Raw genomic sequence first — 19873 nt, forward strand, 5'->3', positions numbered from 1 at the left:
CAACTGATCAAACAATCATTTTTAAAATTTAGTTGTGTTGCTATTTACACCATCAGAATTCAGAAGTGCAATCTATTTTCTAATAAAGATGTTCTCTGCCTTGATGTTATTTGGTAATGTTTCTGAATGCTGAGTCAAATGAAAAATTGATCAGGAGATTCAGACATAACAACATCACTAACTCATCTAGCGCCTTCCCCTAGCAAAAAGTTAAAAAATATTAACCCTTAATCATATGAAACACTAAAAGTAATTATGGAAGATTTATTCCAAATTAACTCATATGCAAACCTGTAAAAAAGTGACCTCTCTTACTCATTTCTCATATAGATATTCATATATCACATTTGAAAGTTTTCAACTACAGATTTTACTAGAGTTTAAAGATTTAGGCCATATCTACACTACAGCTGTTAAGCGGCATAGCTACAGCTGCATTATTATAACACCATAGTATAGACACTTCCTATATTAACTGAAGGGGTCTCCTCCTCTCTCACCCCCCCGCCCCCCCACAGATATAGTTAACTCACCTCTCCGAGAGGCAGTAGCTAGATTGACCAAATAATTTTTCCATCCATCTTGTAGCATCTGCACTGGGAGTTAGGTCAACCTAACTACAGTGCTCAAGGTGCAAATTTTTTCACAGATGAGAGACATAGCTAGGTTGATCTAGGTTAAGTTTAGACCAAGCCTGAGTCACATGAAGCAAGACTTTCATCAACAGATTTACAAGTATTTGAAATAAATTACCTGACCCAGAGCCAGAAGTAGTCATATCATAAATTAAATCTTTTAAAGTAGTTCCTTCTGATATAAAAGGGCGATCCAATGAGGGATCTTCTTCACTTGGTACACGATGATGAATGACAGTACGATTATGGCAGATATACAGAATCAACATTAGTGAAATGCAAACAAAACAGACTGGTCCAGCAATGATAGCTGCCAATTCCACAGGTCCCAGATTAGAAGAGGATTCTCCGGAAGTAGGGACTAAAAATGGAGGTAAAAGAAAGAAAAGTAATGTTACTATTTTGTAACAGCAAATATGTTTTTAAACAAAGGATTCATTTTTTAGTATTTGTGGCAGTATATTGCATCGGATAATGGTCTTTGAAGAATTCTTTTAATGCATTTTGTTTCAGTAAAACAACACTGAGTTAACTCAGCTCTTTGAGAGTCATTGGTATATATTATGGAGACTGAAGCTACATACATTGAAGTACAGGGCAGTTAGAAAGATTTATACACACATTTGATGCAAGCCATGAAGCATGATGATACAAGAGACTTAAGTACTTCTATACTTAGTGGTTTATTTCTTGATCTACACCTTCAAAATAATATTTAGGAAGTGTGGTGGATGCTCTGGTCTGCCCTCATAGAATCAGAATCGTAGTTCTGGAAGGGACCTTAAGAGGTCATCTAGTCCAGCCCCTTGTACTCACAGCAGGACTGAAGTATTATCTAGACCATCCCTGACAGCTCTTAAAAATCTCCACCTTCCTAGGTAAGTTATTCTATTCCAGTGCTTAACTAAACCACCCTTTCAGCAATTTAAGCCCATTGCTTCTTGTCCTATCCTCAGAGGTTAAGGAGAACAATTTTTCTCTCTCCTCCTTTTTAACAATCTTTTATGTCCCCTCTCAGTCTTTTCTTCTCCAGACTAAACAAACCCATTTCCCCCCCTCCCCCAAATCTTCCCACATTGGTCATATTTTCTAGACCTTTAATCATTTGTATTGCTTTTCTCTGGACTTCCTCCAATTTGGCCACATCTTTAATGAAATAGGGTGCCCAGAACTGGACACAATACTCCAGTTGAGGCCTAATCAGCGTGGAGTAGAGCGGAAGCATTACTTCTCATGTCTTGCTTACAACACTCCTGCTACTACATCCCAGAACGATGTTTGCTTTTTTTGCAACAGCGTTACACTGTTGATTCATTTAGTTTGTGATCCACTATGATCCCCCAGATCCTTTCTGCAGTACTCCTCCTTAGGCAGTCATTTCCCATTTTGTGTGTACGCGCAATTGATTATTCATTCCTAAGTGAAGTACTTTGCATTTGCACCTATTAAATTTCATTCTATTTACTTCAGACAATTTCTCCAGATCATTTTGAATTTTAATCTTATCCTCCAAAGCACTTGCAACCTCTCCCAGCTTGGTATCATCTATAAACTTTATAAGTGTACTCTAATTGAGGAAGATATTGAACAGAATGAGACCCAGAACTGATCTCTGCGGGACCCCACTTGATATGCCCTTCCAGCTAAACTCTGAACCACTGATGATTACTCTCTGGGAACATTTTTCAAACCAGTTAAGCACCCACCTTATAGTAACTCCATCTAGATCGTATTTTCCTACTTTGTTATGAGAAGGTCATACCAGAGCCTTACTAAAGTCAAGAGATCTCACATCTACCACTTCCCTTCCCCATCCACAAGGCTTGTTACCCCTGTCAAAAAAAAGCTATCAGGTTGGTTTGACACCATTTGTTCTTGACAAATCCATGCTGTTACTTATCACCTTATCTTCTAGGTGTTTGCAAATTGATTGCTCCATTATCTTCCAGGTACTGAAGTTAAGCTGACTGGTCTGTAACTCCCCAGTTGTCCTTATTTCCCTTTTTATAGATGGGCACTGTATTTTCTCTTTTTCAGTCCTCTGGAATCTCTCCCGTCTTCCATGACTTTTCAAAGATAAATCGCTAGTGGCTCAGATATCTCCTCAGTCAGCTCCTTCAACATTCTAGGGTGCATTTCATTAGGCCCTGGTAACTTTAAGACATTTAACTTGTCTAAGTAATTTTTAACTTGTTTTTTCCCCTATTTCAGCCTCTGATCCTACCTCATTTTCACTATGTTAGACATTCAATTGCTACTAACCTTTTTGGTGATAAACAAAAAGTCATTTAGCACTTCTGCCATTTCCACATTTCTGTTATTGTTTTCCCTCCCTCATGTTTACTTGTACTCAGTTTAGTTTCCTTAACCTTTATAATGAGCTTCATTGATTTTGTTGGGGAATTACTTTAAAAACCAAAAACCTTTACCTGGCGTTGGAATTTGAAGTTCTCCTTTATTGCAGTAGTCTGTGACACAGCAGTAAGGCCTAGTAACAACTCCATTCTTTGATGAGAGGGCACAAACAAATGGCCTGTCTCGTGGAATCAGATCAACTTCTGCTATGCACATACTATTGTGTATGACTCGGTCTTGAGCCCGTGTTACTGAGGCAAAGCAGAGCCCATCCGTCACGCATGTAAAGTTGTCTTTTGTACAAAGATGGCAAAAACACTGTAATGCTGTATTAAAAGAAAAGAGGTTGCAATAGTTATGTTAAGCAACGTTAGAACTATGAAACTGTCAAATACTAAGTGGCAGAAACATTTTCCTCGATGCCACTTTTCGAAGCTATGTACTGCATCATAACACAAAATTCAAATATGATGCCTCTTAATAGGCTAACAAAATAAGGGAGCGGGAAAGAGGATTAAAACAGGAAGCTTGCTTCAACTTTGACTATGTATAGATGAACAATCTCCACACACACACACACACACACACCCCAAACAAAATAACCACACCACAGATACATTCAGGTCATGGGTGTTGGAAGTTTACTAAAAAAATAGAAAGGTGAACTATTTTGAAGTTTACTGTAACGTGTACTACAACAATGCATCACCTAAAGCATTAAGAACCCAATCCTGTTGCTTCTGAAGTCAACAGGAGTTTTGCATTTGTTTCAATGGAAACAAAAGCACATCATTAGTATGGAAGATCCACCACGCAATGTTAGCCACATGTCATGCATTAAAGCAACACTGTATTTCCCAACAGTTTAAAGAACTTTAGCCCTTGGGTGGGGAGCATATAAAGGCTTTATCCAATTCCCATTTAACTCAATGGGATCACTCCTTTTGACTTTAATGGGAGTTAGATTGGGTCCTCGCTGTGAGGCTACAGAAGGAAACTTCCATATCTAGAGTACAGGCACTACAACGGCACACCTATAGTGCTATAGTTATGCTACTATAGCACCAGTAGTGTAGACAAAAGCCCTTTCCCCCCCCATGTAGTGGTAGATAGTTCGACTGAAGCATATGTACACACCTGGGGTTAGGTTGGCATAACTAGGGCACTCAGGGCTGTGAAATTTTCAAGAGCCTTCAGAAGGAAGCCTACTATGTTTATGCATAGAAGGGCTATAAAGGGAAAAAAGTGCTATTGACCAAAAGACAGCCAGCTAAAGGAGAATTCAGTATCAACATCCCTCTCCCATCTATTTCTTGGGAGCGCATGAGAGAGAGAGCGTGCCCGAGTGAGCGCGCATGCACGCTACAGGTTCAAGTTTGTGCCTCGGATAACATTTCTCTTTAGGTCCTCCCAGGATCTTGCCAAGGAACTCCAGCAAAAAGAGGTCCGTGAGGAATTACTATTTCAAAAGTAAAAAAGTTTAAGTTTGATGCCATCTGTATAAAAAGACACAGTGAAGGACAAAAACAAAGGATCTTTGCTTGCGAGCACACCTTTAATGAAACATGCAGTTGTCTCAATTACATCAGTTAGTACAAGTGAAAGCTTAAAACATTCATGGACAAAATCCAAAGGGTAGAAGACACACCAAGTAGTAATGAAGAGCAGGGATAACCAGAGGTGATAGACAACTAGAAAAAACTGAAGCACTGTGCCTTGAAGTACACCTCTACCTCGATAGAACGCTGTCCTCGGGAGCCAAAAAAAAAAAAAAAAAAAAAAAAAAAAAAAAAATCTTACCGTGTTATAGGTAAAACCGCGTTATATTGATCTTGCTTTGATCCACCCGAGTGCGCAGCCCCATCCCCCCGGAGCACTGCTTTACCGCGTTATATCCGAATTTGTGTTATATCGAGGTAGCCGTGTATTCCTCACTTCTCTTCAAATGGTACACTCACAATGTTTAGTTCTGAAGTGTAAAGTATGAAAGAATTAAAGTAAATGTATTAAAAATTACGGGACTGGAGGAATTGATCATTCAAGATGAGAATAACTAAGGACCCAATCTGATCCTCTGCCCATGGATCTCATCCCACCTACATGGAGGGATTGCTGGATGCTTCCATGGCAGTGTTCCCATCTTCCCCTGAACAGCACAAAGAACTTTGGGTGGTAGGGGGAGATGAAAGGAGAATTAGATGGAGCAGTGTTCCCTTCTCTCCCTGCCTCTCCCTCCCCCAAGCCCTAGAGATTTTAAAGGAATGGTAATACAGAGTCTGGGCATTATCTTTTCCACCAAACTTCTTCCAAGGTAGGGAATCCCGCTTTAAAGGGAGTCTCATGTGCAGCCATGGAAAAGGGAGGCCCTATGGTAGGAAAGAGGGGAATCTGAGGATGCCCTGAAATCCATGGGGGTTAGCCCTGCAGGTCAATCCAAGGGAAGGCTTACAGTATGGCAAGAACTCTGTTCAGATTGAGAAACAGGGCCGCCCAGAGGATTCAGGGGGCCTGGGGCAAAGCAATTTCAGGGGCCCCTTACATAAAAAAAGTTGCAATACTGTATTCTCGTGGGGGCCCCTGCGGGGCCCAGGGGAAATTGCCCCACTTGCCTCACCCCCCCCGGGCAGCCCTGGGAAAAAATAAACATTTAAAAGCCTTCCGCATCTCGGCATCCTCAGCATCAGCTAGTGCTAAAAGGCACGGAAGCTCATTAAAAGGGTTGGACAAATTTTCCGTCAAAACTTTTTTTTGGATCGAAAAGAAATCGTTATTCACCTTCTTGTAACGGTTGTTCTTCGAGATGTGTTGTTCATGTCCATTCCAAGCAGATGTGTGCGCGCCGCGTGCACGCCAGCCGGAAGATTTTACTATAGCAGCGTCCATAGGGTCGGCTCCGGCACCCCCTGGAGTGGTGCCCTCATGGCGCTGTATATAGGGGCCAGCCGACCCCCCTCAGTTCCTTCTTGACGATACTCCGACAGAGGGGTAGGAGGGTGGGTATTGGAATGGACATAAACAACACATCTCGAAGAACAACCGTTACGAGAAGGTGAGTAACGGTTTCTTCTTCTTCGAGTGATTGTTCATGTCCATTCCAAGCAGGTGACTCACAAGCCCAAGTCTAGGTGGTGGGGTCGGAGGTCACTGCAGACTGGAAGACTGCACGGCCAAATGCAGCATCCTCTCTGGCTTGGTGCGTGATGGCGTAGTGCGCCGTAAAGGTGTGGATTGAGGACCAGGTGGCCGCTCTACAAATTTCCTGCGTCGGGACGTGGGCCAGGAACGCGGCTGAAGAGGCCTGCGCTCTTGTGGAGTGGGCCGTGATAGGCGGGGCTGGTATATTGGCCCGACTGTAGCACTCCTGGATGCAGGTTCTGATCCAAGCCGAGATGCGCTGTGATGTGACCGGGAGCCCTTTCCTACTGTCGGCCACGGCGACGAAAAGTTGGGTCGACTTCCTGAAGGATCTCGTCCTTTCGATATAGAACGCGAGAGCCCTGCCAACGTCCAGAGAATGCAGCCTGCGCTCCCCATACCGAGGAGTGCGGTTTGGGATAAAAAACACAGGGAGAAAAATGTCGACCCATGTGAAATGTGGAAACCACCTTAGGCAGGAACGCTGGGTGCGGCCTGAGTTGGACCTTGTCCTTGTGGACGACGGTGTATGGAGGTTCAGATGTTAGAGCTCTGAGTTCCGATACTCTCCGGGCTGATGTGATAGCCACCAAGAACACGATCTTATATGAGAGGTATAACAGCGAGCATGAAGCCAGCGGCTCGAATGGGGGCCCCCCGTGAGGACACACAGGACCAAATTGAGGTCCCAAGCAGGGACAGGTTGACGGATGTGCGGGAACAATCTGTCAAGGCCCTTAAGGAATCGTCCAACGAGTGGGTTCGCAAACACCGAGGTCCCCCTGTCTCCAGGGTGGAACGCGGAGATTGCAGCAAGATGTACTCGAACCGACGAGAGAGTTAGTCCCAGATGTCTCAGATGTAGTAAATAGTCCAATATGAGAGGGACCGGGGCGAGCAAGGGGGCCTGACCCCATTGTGTAGCCCAGAGGGAGAAGCGCTTCCACTTGGCCAAGTACGTGGTCCTTGTTGAGGGCTTCCTGCTGCCCAACAGGACTTGTCTGACCTGATGAGAGCATCGTAACTCCACTGGGTTTAGCCATGGAGCATCCAAGCTGTAAGGTGGAGCGACTCCAGGTTCGGGTGAAGGAGGCGACCGCGATCCTGCGTGATCAAGTCCGGTAGTTGGGGCAACCTGAGTGGAACCCTCGTAGACATGTGTAGGAGAGACGTTTACCAGTGCTGTCGCAGACACGCAGGCGCTATCAGGATGAGTCGAGCGTGATCCCTGCGGGCCTTGAGGATTACCCTGTGAATCAAGGGAATCGGGGGAAAGGCGTAAAAAAGCCCGTCTGCCCAAGAAAGGAGAAAAGCGTCTGATAGGAACCCCTGACTGCGTCCCATGAGGGAGCAGAATTGACGACACTTCCTGTTCTCGTTGGAGGCAAACAAGTCCACCTGGGGATGACCCCAGAGTCGGAAAATTGAGAGAACTATATCCCAGCGGATAGACCACTTGAGGCCCTGGAACGAGCGGCTGAGGGCATCCGCGAGCGCGTTGTGCGTGCCCGGGAGGTAGGATGCTGTCAGGTGAATTACATTCTGTACGCAAAAGTCCCATAATGCGAGGGCCTCCTGGCAAAGGGGAGAGGAGCAAGCACCACCCTGTTTGTTGATATAAAACATCGTTGGAGTATTGTCTATGAGGACAGAAACGCACATGCCTGCCAGCTGGGACTTGAATGCTATGCATGCGAGGCGTACCGCTCGCAATTCCCTGACATTGATGTGCAGTGACAGATCCTCCCGCAACCAAAGACCTCGCGTTCTGAGGTGGCCCAGATGTGCACCCCATCCCCGATCCGATCCGTCCGTTACCAGGGATAGGGAGGGTTCGGGGTCCAGGAAAGGAACTCCCGCGCAGACCACCCGCCCGTCTAGCCACCACTGAAGGGAGTCCAAGACCGGCGGAGGTAACGTCACCACTGATTCTAGGGAGTCCCTGACTGGCCGATAAACCTGTGCCAACCAAGATTGGAGTGGGCGCAGTTTGAGCCTGGCGTGTCTCACCACGTAGGTACATGCTGCCATGTGTCCTAGTAATTTGAGGCAGCTTCTTACTGTGGTGGTAGGGTAACTTTGGAGGCCGAGAATGATGTTGGATATAGTTCGGAATCTGGCCTCTGGGAGCTATGCCGTGGCTTGTGTCGAGTCCAGAACTGCTCCTATGAATTCGATTTTTTTGAGTTGGAGACAGTGTGGACTTGGCCTCGTTGAGTAAGAGGCCGAGTGAGCGGAAGGTCTGCCTGATGAAGACCACCTGAGCCTCCACTAGTGCCTTGGTCCTGCCCTTGATGAGCCAATGGTCCAGGTAGGGAAATACCTGGATCCCGTGTCTGCGCAGGAAGGCTGCCACGACTGCCATGCACTTCGTGAAGACCCTTGGGGCTGCTGACAGACCAAAGGGCAGAACCGTAAACTGAAGATGAGCATTGCCCACGAGAAACCTGAGGTAACGCCTGTGCTGAGGGATTATCGCGATATGAAAGTATGCGTCCTTTAAGTCGAGGGCGGCATACCAGTCTCCTGGATCCATGGAAGGAATGATGGAGGACAGGGAGACCATGCGGAACTTGAGTTTCCTCACAAACTTGTTGAGACGCCACAAGTCCAGAATAGGTCTGAGGCCCCCTTTCGCTTTCAGAATTAGGAAATATCGAGAGTAGAAGCCCTTGCCCCGTAGCTCCTGCGGAACCTCCTCCACTGCTCCTGAAGCGAGGAGAGGCTGAACTTCTTGAAGTAGAAGTTGCTCGTGAGAGGGGTCCTTGAAGAGGGACGGGGAGGGGGGCTGGTGGGGCGGGAGGGAGGAGAACTGGATAGAATATCCCTCCTCTACCGTGCGCAGCACCCAAGCATCCGATGTGATCTGGGTCCACGCACGATAGAAGGGGGACAGGCGTGACGAAAAGGTAAGGTTGGACGGATCCAGGGTTCTGACTGGGAGGTCATCCTCGACCAAGCCATCAAAATGGTGGTCTAGGCCCCTGTGTAGGCCTTGGTTGGGCAGATGACTGTCCGAAAGGCTGCTGTTGTTGCCTCCTCCTGCCCGTTCTCGGCCTTCTGCGCGAGGCATCCCCTCGATTTTGAGGCTGGTACGGTCGAGGGGCCTGCGGGGCCTGAACTGCCTACGCTGGGTAACAGGGGTGTGTAGGCCTAAGGAATGGAGGGTGGTCCGCGAATCCTTTAGGCTATGGAGCCTCTTATCAGTCTTTTCTGAGAACAACCTCGTGAGGGAGGCCGGAAACTTGAAGCCAGGCCCCACGCCTCATGACCACACCAGTTGCCAACATGTGTGAGGCTGAATCGGCCGCGTCCAAGGCCGCCTGGAGGGAAGCACGGGTAATCAATCTTCCCTCTTCAACCAGGGCCGAAAACTCGGTTTGTGAGTCCTGTGGGAGGAGGTCTGTGAACCTAGACAAAGCCGAGCACGTGTTGTGTCCATACCGGCTCACTATGGCTTGCTGATTGGCAATGCGCAACTGCAAGCCCCCCATTGAATATACCTTGCGCCCGAACAGGTCCAACTTTTTAGCCTATTTTTAGGAGTAGCCCCCTGGAAACCCTGGCGTTCCCTCTGGTTGGCCGCATCTACCACTAGGGAGTCCGGTGGGGGGTGTGTATAAAGATGTTCATACCCCTTGGTTGGAACAAAATATCGCCTCTCAGTCCTTTTGGCCGTAGGGGCCAATGAGGCTGGAGTTTGCCACAAGGTGCGGGTTGTGTCCGTAATGGTCTTTATGAGAGGTAGGGCTACCCTAGACGGACCTGACGGGGCCAGGATGTCAATCACGGGATCTGGGTCCACCTCGATCTGCTCAGTCTGTATCGAGAGGCTCTGGGCCGCTCAAGTAAGGAGCTGTTGGAGGATCCTATTGTCCTCTAGGGCCGGTGCCGCTGAAGTTCCCGCTACTGCCTCGTCCGGAGATGAAGAGGAAGATGTCCCATGCAGGGGCCCTTCATCTACCACGTTTCCCTCTGTGAGGGCCTGCGGCACACGGTACTCAGGCTGCGCGGCCGGTGCGGGCTCAAGATGCAGCACCGCGGCCGGTACCGGGGTCGCCACCGAATGACGAGGAGTGCTGGACAGTGCCTGCGCTGTTGGGAGCAAAGTCCCCGTCGGTGCCGTTGTTTGACCAGGGGGTGCCGTGTCCCCTTGTGGCACACTCCTGTCAGACGGCGGTGCCGGTGGCGGTGGCATTAGCGGTGGGGCCGCAGACATTGAGGAAACAGAAGCGGTTCGTGAGCGGGGCCCGTACGCCTGACCCACTGACTGATGGTAGGCCCATTGCGTCCAGAACGGCCACTGTGGGGGCGGTTGCTGATGCTGATGCCACTGCGGTGGGTACGGGTGAGTACTCGTACGCGAGGACGATCGCCTGCTCCTCGATCTGTTAGAGCGGTACGAGTCCGCCTCTGAGTCAGAAGTCTCCGAATATGAGAACATAGGAGGCGCGGTACCCACTGTCGCCGGACGGGATGCTTGTACCGGTGCTGCTAACGTGGCGCGGCGTGGAGAGCGCATCGCCGGTTTGCCCCTAGAGTGGTAATGGAGCCGAGCGGTAGCCGGAGGTTCTCTGCACTGGTGCGGTGACGCCGACACCGGGAGGCTCAAGAGGTCTGATGCGGCCTTGAACGCCTCTGGCGTCGATGGGAGGCGCACCTCCTCCATCGTGTCCGGGGATCTATGCCTTTCCGGACTCGACCTTGCCCTCTCCGGGGCGGGAGTCAACGGGATGGCCGGATGGGTCTGCAGCGCGAGTTGTCCTGTAACACTCGTGGACGGCGCCGGACCTTTAGAGTCCCAGTGGGGAGATTGTTCCCTCAGCGGCCTGTTCTTTTTAACCGGCACTGGCGATGGAGAGCGGCGTCTTGTAGAAGATGGTTTCTTATGCGCCAACTCTCTCCGGTGCCGGGGTTTCGGGGCCTTGGCCTCACGACTTATCTCCGGTGCCAGGGCACTGCGCACCGAGGATGAAGTGCTGGGTACCGGCTCAGAAGGCCCGGGATCCAATTGCGGCCACAGTGCCGCCTCCATTAGGAGGACTTTAAGTCTCTGCTCTCTATCTTTGAGAGTCCTGGGGTGAAAAGCCCTGCAGATAGTGCACCTATCCCTTTGATGGGTCTCTCCGAGGCACCTTAAGCACGAAGAGTGCGGGTCACTCTTCGGCATAAATTTCCCGCAGTCCCGGCAGAGTTTGAACCCTGGGGACCCGGGCATGCCCCAGCGGGGCGACGAAAAAGTGGGGACAACCCCCCCCAACTAATCTAACTAGCTAACACTAAACAACAAACTAACTAATTAACTATTTACAAGAACTACAGAACAGTGCCACAATTGCTGAAGAGCAAGCGAAGTTCCAGATAGCCGTCACCGGCGATAAGAAGGAACTGAGGGGGTGGGGGGTCGGCTGGCCCCTATATACAGCGCCATGAGGGCGCCACTCCAGGGGGCGCCGGAGCTGACCCTACAGACGCTGCTATAGTAAAATCTTCCGGCTGGCGTGCACGCGGTGCGCACACACCTGCTTGGAATGGACATGAACAATCACTCAAAGAAGAACTACCTGTTTTTTAAAAGCAGAAAGAAAATCAGACAATGTCTGCTTTCCTTCAAAATTTGTTGTTGTTTTTTTTTTTTTAATTGAAAAACTGAAATTAGTCTGCCAAAACCTGAACATGGATGGGGTTTCAGAAGAGTGTGGCCAAATAGTTGCTGCTTGCTGTGTTTGATTGTTTAAAAAAAACAATAAAAAAATTCTGCTTAAAAAAAATCCAAAACTTTTGAACCACCTCAGCTTGTGACCAAACGCCTGAGCCCGTCCAGTCAGAGATTTTTCCAGGTTTCTGATACTCTGCTGGCTTCTTTGACTCATATCTGTCTCCATAACTTTGGGTTCATTTAGGTTAGAACATAAGAATGGCCGTACCGGGTCAGACCAAAGGTCCATCCAGCCCGACAGTGGCCAATGCCAAGCTCCCCAGGAGGGAGTGAACCTAACAGGTAATGATCAAGTGATCTCTCTCCTGCCATCCGTCTCCACCCTCTGACAAACAGAAGCTAGGGACACCATTCCTTACCTATCCTGGCTAATAGCCATTAATGGACTTAACCTCCATGAATTTATCTATTTCCTAGAGACTGGCTCCATGGGGTCCCTCACAAACTGGAGACTGTTACTGTGGGTTTGTCTTTAGTATAGCTTATGTACATACTCCACGAACTGAGCATTTGAGCTTGTTCCAGAATCTGGGATGAGCCTATGTTGTGAAAACTGAAATGCTCAAAATAGCACATGCATGTGAATTAAATTAAATTGCTAAAATTAAATTAACCCAGGGGGTCTCAAACTGGGGGTCGGGACCCCTCAGGGGGTCATGAGCTGTCAGCCTCCACCTCAAACCCTGCTTTGCCTCCAGCATTTATAAGTGTTAAATTTATAAGGGGGCGGGGGGGTCGCACTCAGAGGTTTGCTATGTGAAAGGGGTCACCAGTACAAAAGTTTGAGAACCACTGAATTAACCCCTCTGGAGCCTCAGGGAATGGGGGTCTCCCTTGGTAGGGTTGGGAAGGAGATAGGTGGTGTAGGATATTGCTCTTCTCATGTGATCCCTCCCCCATGGCTCTCTTGACTATCACTGTTAATCTAAAGTGGCTAATTTTAAATGAAGCTACCCTCCCGACATGAATCTCCCTATGGCACTGAAATTAAATGTAGACTATAATTTGGCATTTGAGAAGTGAAAGGGATGGTAGCCCTAAGGGAAAAGGTAACAGCTTGGCTTTTTGTGTTAAATAGCTGTCTGCAAGCCTCAAACTGCTTAATGAGCTTTAGGGTAGGAAAGGCTGTGCCTCCCCAAACAGCCTGGCCCTGCCCCCTATCCGACCCCCACCCACTTCCTGCCCCCCGACTGCCCCCCTCAGAATCCCCGACCCATCCTGCTCCTTGTCCCCTGACCTCCCCCGAGACACACCCCTCCACCACCACCACCACCCCAGGACCCCACCCCCTACGAACCCCCCAACTCCTATTCCCACACACACACACCCCCCCGAGTCCTGACAGACCCCCGGAACGACCATGATCCAACCCCCGTTCCCTGACCACCACCCCTTCCCGAACCTCTGCCCCCCCCCATCCATCCCTGGGACTCCCTGCCCCTTATCCAACCCCCCCCAGCCCCGGCCCCCTTACCATGCCACTTACCCCCCTCCTCCCCCCTCTCCCAGAGCCTCAGCGCGCCGCGTCCAGGAGCAGCCCTGGACAGCGCTGCAGCGGCGTGGCTCCAACAGGACCTAAGCTCCCGCTGCTCGGCCGCAGCTTGCAGCCCCGCCCCCTTACCACGTGGCTCTGAGCGGGAGGAGCTCAGGCCCCGCTGGAGCCATGCCACTTTAGCTCTGTCCAGGACCTGAGAAGGGAACCCCAACAGCTTCCAAAAAGGCCACTGATATGACCCTGGTCCAAATGTGAGCAGACCAAGGGTCGTTGTGGTATGCTCAATGCTGGAGCTGAGGCTGAAATCAGGGTGGGCAGGCACTGCACACAGGCTGCTGGATGTGTCCAGGCTGACATGCACATGAACACTTCAGAATCTGAAGAATCCACTCCTTCAGACCCTGGATGTGCTATCCTCATCAATACCAGAGAAGCAGGCTCAGATTCTGGAAAAGGGGATACCAGCGAGATCATCTGTGGCTTTCCTAGACAGCACCATTTTAATCAGTACACTAATTGTCAAATCCAGTAGTCCCCCATGGTGCAGAGGGTAGCTGTGAGCGTTGGTACCTTCAGTGCTGGTGCCAAGCGAGAATCGTGAATTGCAGGGAAAGGCAGTACCAAGAGATACAACAACTCTCTCATAGCCACAAACTCCTCAGGAGCAGAAAGCATTGGGAAGTCATTCTGATTTTGTGGCACCAGGATCTGAGGCAACAACAGTGAAGCAACTCCCAAAGTGCCTGATCTCAACAGGCCTGACCTGGGCTCTGCAGTCAGTTGATTTCCTGTTTTGAGGCTCATTCTGGGGAGCGCCTCCTTTCTGAGCCCAGCTCCAAGTCCTTGGTAGAGCCTCCGATCTTGAGGGACTGCTACTGAGTCCTTAGATGACATGCAGTACCTCTTTGGCATGAATTAAATCCATCCATCTGTCTTGGACAGCCATAGCAGGAAGAGCACTGCTGACGGATACAAAGACACTCCATACCCAGACTGGGGTGTGTGTGTGTGACTCTGATGGAGGAAGGAGCATGATTCCAATAGCCCGTACTTCAGTCTAAGTGCCCTGTTCTTTTTGGATCGGGACTTTAACCTTTTACAGCTAACTGCACCTGTCCCTATCGTGAGGCTCTCCCAAGCATGTAAAGCAGCTGGGGTGTGGGTCACTAACCGGCTCTGGCTTGCCACAAGAGTCTGAAGCCTAGAGAATGAGGCATAACTCCAGCACCAAGACCATTATCAGGAGGAAATGTCAAAAACCATTATTAAAAAAAAAAAAAAAAAAAAAAACCACCCACCACACACCCCGCACACCTCAGCTAAGCCAAAACTAACTACTCTACACCAATGGGTACAAACTATAATATCTATAATGAGATAGAGAAGATACTTGCACAGGCAATAGAAAAGAACCAAGGGGGAGGGGAGGTCGGAGGCAGCTCCACCCTTTATGCCTATGTACAGTGCATAAGGCAAGTGATACCAAGTGATACCGCTTTCAAAGTGAATTTTGGGTGGTGACCTGACTACCTAAATCCTGTCTAAAAAGGCAGTCAGCCCTTCTTCCTAGGCTCTCAAAGCATTCTACGAACTCAGCAAGACTCACCATCCTTATGAAAAGGGTAGTTATCTCTATTTTACAAATAAGAAAACATGCATAAAAGTTACCATGGACACCACAGGCAGCAGTAGTACTGGGGCCTCAGCACCCGGACTCTAATCATGTGGGACAGGAAGCTCCAGAGCTTCCTCCTGGGGCCAAGCTTTTAAAAGTATCTTAGAACAGAAGCAGGACTTCACAAACCAAGTTGATAGCACCAGGCCACTAATCTGGATTTTTAGTTTTGCCAGGAATTGAGAACATGAGGGAGAAAAGGAAAGACGGCCATGGTGTCTAAAGGAAAGGAGAATGTAGCAAAATTACACTAAGAAAAATTCTTAATTGGAGAAGAAAAAAAGGTTATCAAGGGCAATAATTTTTAAAAGATAAAGCAGAATAGGGAAGGGAATTAGTAAGTTTTATAAATAAAATATGCAAGATGAAAACGAGGTATGTGCAAATAACGACAGCCAATATGAGCTGCAACAGTGTTTAAGTGGTGAACTCTTTGGGGCAAGTATTGGTCCCCCCCCCCTTTTTTTTTAATTAATATATATATATATATATATATATATGTATATATATATATATATATATATAAATAAATAAATAAATAAATAAATAAATAAATAAAAATAGAGCTCCCATAGAAATCAGGGTATTTATAACTTATGAAAAATGACTTACTGAAGGTCATAAAATATCTAAATTGACAGCCCTAGGTATATCATACACAGGACAACTTTCATAATCTGACCCATTTTATACTTCTTTCTCAGCCAAAACTTCCAATGAAAGAGCATTTCTCCTAAAGAATAAGTACAGAATAGAACTGGTTTACTGAGCCACTAATTGTAAATGTTAACAAGTTATAAGAAGTCACTCAGAGGGTTCCAACTAAAGAGGAAGAAACATGGTTTTCTTTGCAGTGCCAATGCCAAGAAATGGGTCATCCAACTTCACAATTAACTACTCGCAAGACAGCGTTCAAACCAGATAAATAAATGATCTGAGGTCTTGTTTCTAACTTGATATCTTACATGTAAAATTATTCTGTTTTCATCTGTGTTTTTGTGAACCAGAAGAAAGTTAAACTTTAAAAACAGACACCCTTAGTTCTGTTATGTTTCTTGGATTGCCTCTATGAAAGAAAGCAATAGCAAGGTGTCTTTAAAAACATTTAAAATGAATTTAAAAATTCACACACTCATACTCTTCCATCTGCTTCCCCACACTAATATGGGTTCTCTCCCCCCATCCCCAATAAGCTCTCTAATGGGAGAGATCAGAGTTTTAGTAACATGAATTTATATGTTCTGCTATCACATCTTAAAAACAAAAACAAAACATCTATACCAGTTTTATTTCAAACAAGAAAAAGATAATTCACTTAACTGCTATGTGTGGTTCCTAGATTAAGTCTAGGCAAGACTAAAAAGAAAACAGTTAGAAAACAACTTCTTTTACAGGAATATTTCTATTGGCACTGTTGCTGAGGGATGTGAAAAGTACACCCGAATGACAACACATTTGACAAAAAGCGCCGGTGTAGACAGTGTTTCAACAGCGGGAGACCCGCTGCCGAAGCTAATGCCCCTCATTTGGGGTGATTTTATTGTGTCATTAGGAGAGTTCTCTCTGGGTGACAAACAGTGGCTACTGCAGCCGCACAGCCACACCACTGTAAGGTGCGCAGTGTAGATATAGTCTAAGTGATAGCCCAAAGTTTGAAAACCAAATCTAGTACAAAACAGACACAGGGTTCAATTCTTAGGTTTAGTACTTGTATAGGACTAGAGCAGGGGTAGGCAACCTATGTCATGCGAGCTGATTTTCAATGGCACTCACACTGCCCAGGTCCTGGCCACCGGTCTGGGGAGGCTCTGCATTTTAATTTAATTTTAAATTAAACTTCTTAAACATTTTGAAACCTTATTTACTTTACATACAACAATAGTTTAATTATATATTATAGACTTATAGAAAGAGACCTTCTAAAAAGGCTTAAAATGTATTACTGGCAAGCGAAACCTTAAATTAAAGTGACTAAATGAAGACTTGGCACACCACTTCTGAAAGGTTGCCGGCCCCTGGACTAGAGTGTCATTATGGCTGACCTCCATAAAAATTACATCATAGGCAGATTAACTCTGAAAATTGTACCTTCTCTGCAAGTGATCAGAAAGCATACATACAAATGTTTTCTACTATCACTATCTTTTCTTGATCATTCAGCACACATTAATGAAGACGGTGACTTAGAAAGATCCCACTTTCTACAGGATCACTTAATGGCTCAGCTGAAACAGAATGCCTGTCACTTAAGCACTTATCAGCCTGTATGCCCAGGGAAAGGTTCAGAGCTCAGAGTGGTCGGTCTTTCTGTAAATATTGTCTAGCAGATAGAATTATTTTCTACATAATGTAAACTTGAAACAGGCACAGTTAAGAAGATTAAGTTGCTCAAAAGCTGCTATGTCTGTCCAAGAAAGCCAGAAGCAACAAGGTATTTAACTTCATGCTTTCTTCATGGCTTCCATGTCACAAAACCTTCATTTTCCTCAAATTAACTTGTCCTCATTGTGCAAGACAACTTTAGGCAGAATACAAATTACACTATTATTGCTCAAGGTTAAGTTTAAGATGTTACTCATCTTCTGCAGAAAAACCATAAACAATTTAGGTAAAACCCAGACTGTAAGGCAGGTCTCAAGAGTCACATACCACCTAACACTGATTGCAAAAGAAAAAAAGTCTTGAAGCTTTCCAAGTTTCAATTTAAGAAAAAAAGTGTAACAAAAGTTACAAAATGTATGCAATATACTAGAAGTATTGCTTTTTTGCCTAAGAAGTAACTCAGTAAAATAAAAAAAGAAAGACTATGCATATGGATTTTATATATGTATGTATGTATGTATGTACGTACGTACACACACACACCCCTTTGTGTTCATTATTGTAATTTGCTGGGTTACAGAAAGCGGGTATATGAAGATTATGTAACTAAGCAGGTCTATGGCTGTTAATAAATATCTCATTGTTAAAACAAAGTACCACTACCAAACATATCACATTTGCTATTTGGAGAATTCAAGGCACAATTTTGCTATTGTCTTTAGTTCCCTAAAATCACAAAGCAGCTCCTGCAATATCCTTCACATATATTGTTCTGACATGAGATCTACCGCAGGAGTCTGCTGGGGGAGAGAGAGAGAGCCCAAAGAGCCAGGTAAACATTTTAGTATGCTGTACTTATTTATAAAATGCGTATTTTGTACCGTGTGGGAACAAATATAAGGAGCTTAAGTACAAGGCACAGATTTGCAACTTAAACAGTATTTAACCTAAACAATCACCCAAGCCAGATCTGATCTGATCACATATCTGGTGTGCATGAGCACATAATACCAGCGTATTGCAAGCGGATGTCTAACTGAGCTAGAACAAGTGACTCTACTTCAGGAGACTCAAGAAAAAGTGTTTTTACCTTCCCTAGCTGGAACATGCAACATGTAGTTCCACCGCTGATGCTAACTCCCCTCTCCACATTTGTAAATCACATTGAAACAGTTACATTGTGACAATAAGCCTACAGCACATAATGGATTTTCCCCGTTTCGGTTACAAAGACGGGATACCTCGGAAAGGAGGCGGAAGTTTTCAGGAAAGACATTTTATCCAACTGGCCCAAGTCTTTATATCAGGGTCAAAGGGTCTGCTCCAGCCACCCAAACCCCAGATCACGAGTAGGGAACGAGAGCGAATGTTGCCAGTGCGGTCACAGCCGAGCCGGGTCCAGCACCCCCGGGCTCGCCAGACCCCATCGGCCGGGAGCAGAGACGCTGGGGGCAGGCGGCTCCTTTCCGCGGCGGTGGGTCAGGACCGGATGCAGCGCGTGACGTGAGGCGCTCGCGGCGCTGCCCCGGGGCCAGGGGCGCAGATAGCGGGTTACAAGACTGCGGGTGCAGCCGCCAGAAGGGGACGGCCGCCGGCGCGCTCGGTGCCCTTTTCACCCCGCTCCCGGACAACGGAGGGAGGAGCCGCTGCGGGCCCCCCCGGACCCCCGCCATGGGATCGGCCCGGCCCGGCCGTTTCTCAACGGCATCAGGGGCTCCTCGCGGCTGCTCTGCGCGGACCCAGAGCTGCCGGGCTCGGCCAACAAAGGCAGGCGAGCTCCGGGCTCCGCCCGACCGGCCCCTGCGCCATGTTGTTGAAAGGAGCCGGCGGGGACCCGCGGAGCCGCCTCCCCGCCCCGTTACTCACCCGCCGCCCCCGGCAGCAGCAGCGCCGCGGCCGCCAGCCAGAGGAAGGCCCAGGGCCGCGGAGGGGCCGTTAGCTCCATGGCGCCGCCCGCTCGCGCCGAGGTTCAGCCCCGCGTCGTCCCCGCCGCCGCTTCTCAGACTCACTCGCCCTTGCGGCCACTATATAATGTAGCTGACACACAGGCGCCTTCTGATTGGCCGCCCCCGCCCCTAGCCCCGCCTCCTAGGCAGCTGCAGACATTCCGAACAACAACAAGAGTCTGGAGAATACAACCGGCTCGGCGCGAGGCCAAGTGGGAGGGGCGGGGAGCGCGAAACGGGGTGAGTGACACAGGGGAGCGTCTCCCTCCCCCTGGGCGGGCGCGCGCGCGGACAAGGGTCCAGCCAGCCTGTCCCTCCGCTGTGGGCCCGGCCGTAGGGCACGTGCGGGGGCTGGGGCGCTTTGCGCTCGGGCGGAGTGTGGACGCGATAGAGCCACCTCTGCCCTGTCGCTCCCTCCTGCTCACACGGACCGAGGCAGGGAGCTCGCTCCGCCTTCAGCGTGAGCCAAGGGAGCCAAAGCCGGGCCTGGTACTGGGCAGTGGAGCAGGGCTGGAGGCTGCCCTGGGAACACGCTGAACAGAGAGGGGGGAGAGATTATGCACACCCAGCAAGTAAAGCTTTCAGCAGTGC

The 19873-nt window shown here is 48.1% G+C and overlaps 1 protein-coding gene across 5 annotated transcripts in view; it reads right to left on the bottom strand.

Moving 5' to 3' along the window:
* TGFBR1 (transforming growth factor beta receptor 1) overlaps nt 1-19243 on the bottom strand; it is a 72890-nt gene extending 53647 nt beyond the window's left edge. For 4 of the 5 annotated variants that reach the window (XM_065399371.1, XM_065399368.1, XM_065399367.1 and 1 more), the window contains exons 1-2: nt 3065-4749; nt 754-981 (exon numbers count right to left, since the gene is read on the bottom strand). In XM_065399371.1, coding sequence (XP_065255443.1) covers nt 754-981; nt 3065-3206 — 370 coding nt within the window. In that variant the 5' untranslated portion in view covers nt 3207-4749. Of the gene's footprint in view, nt 1-753; nt 997-3064; nt 4750-19202 lie in introns of those variants that run through there. The other variant, XM_065399370.1, reaches the window with a different exon arrangement.
* Nucleotides 19244-19873: the final 630 nt, after the last annotated feature.

The sequence above is a fragment of the Emys orbicularis genome, chromosome 2 (genome assembly GCF_028017835.1).
Source record: "Emys orbicularis isolate rEmyOrb1 chromosome 2, rEmyOrb1.hap1, whole genome shotgun sequence".
In the NCBI taxonomy this organism is placed as follows: Eukaryota; Metazoa; Chordata; order Testudines; family Emydidae; genus Emys; species Emys orbicularis.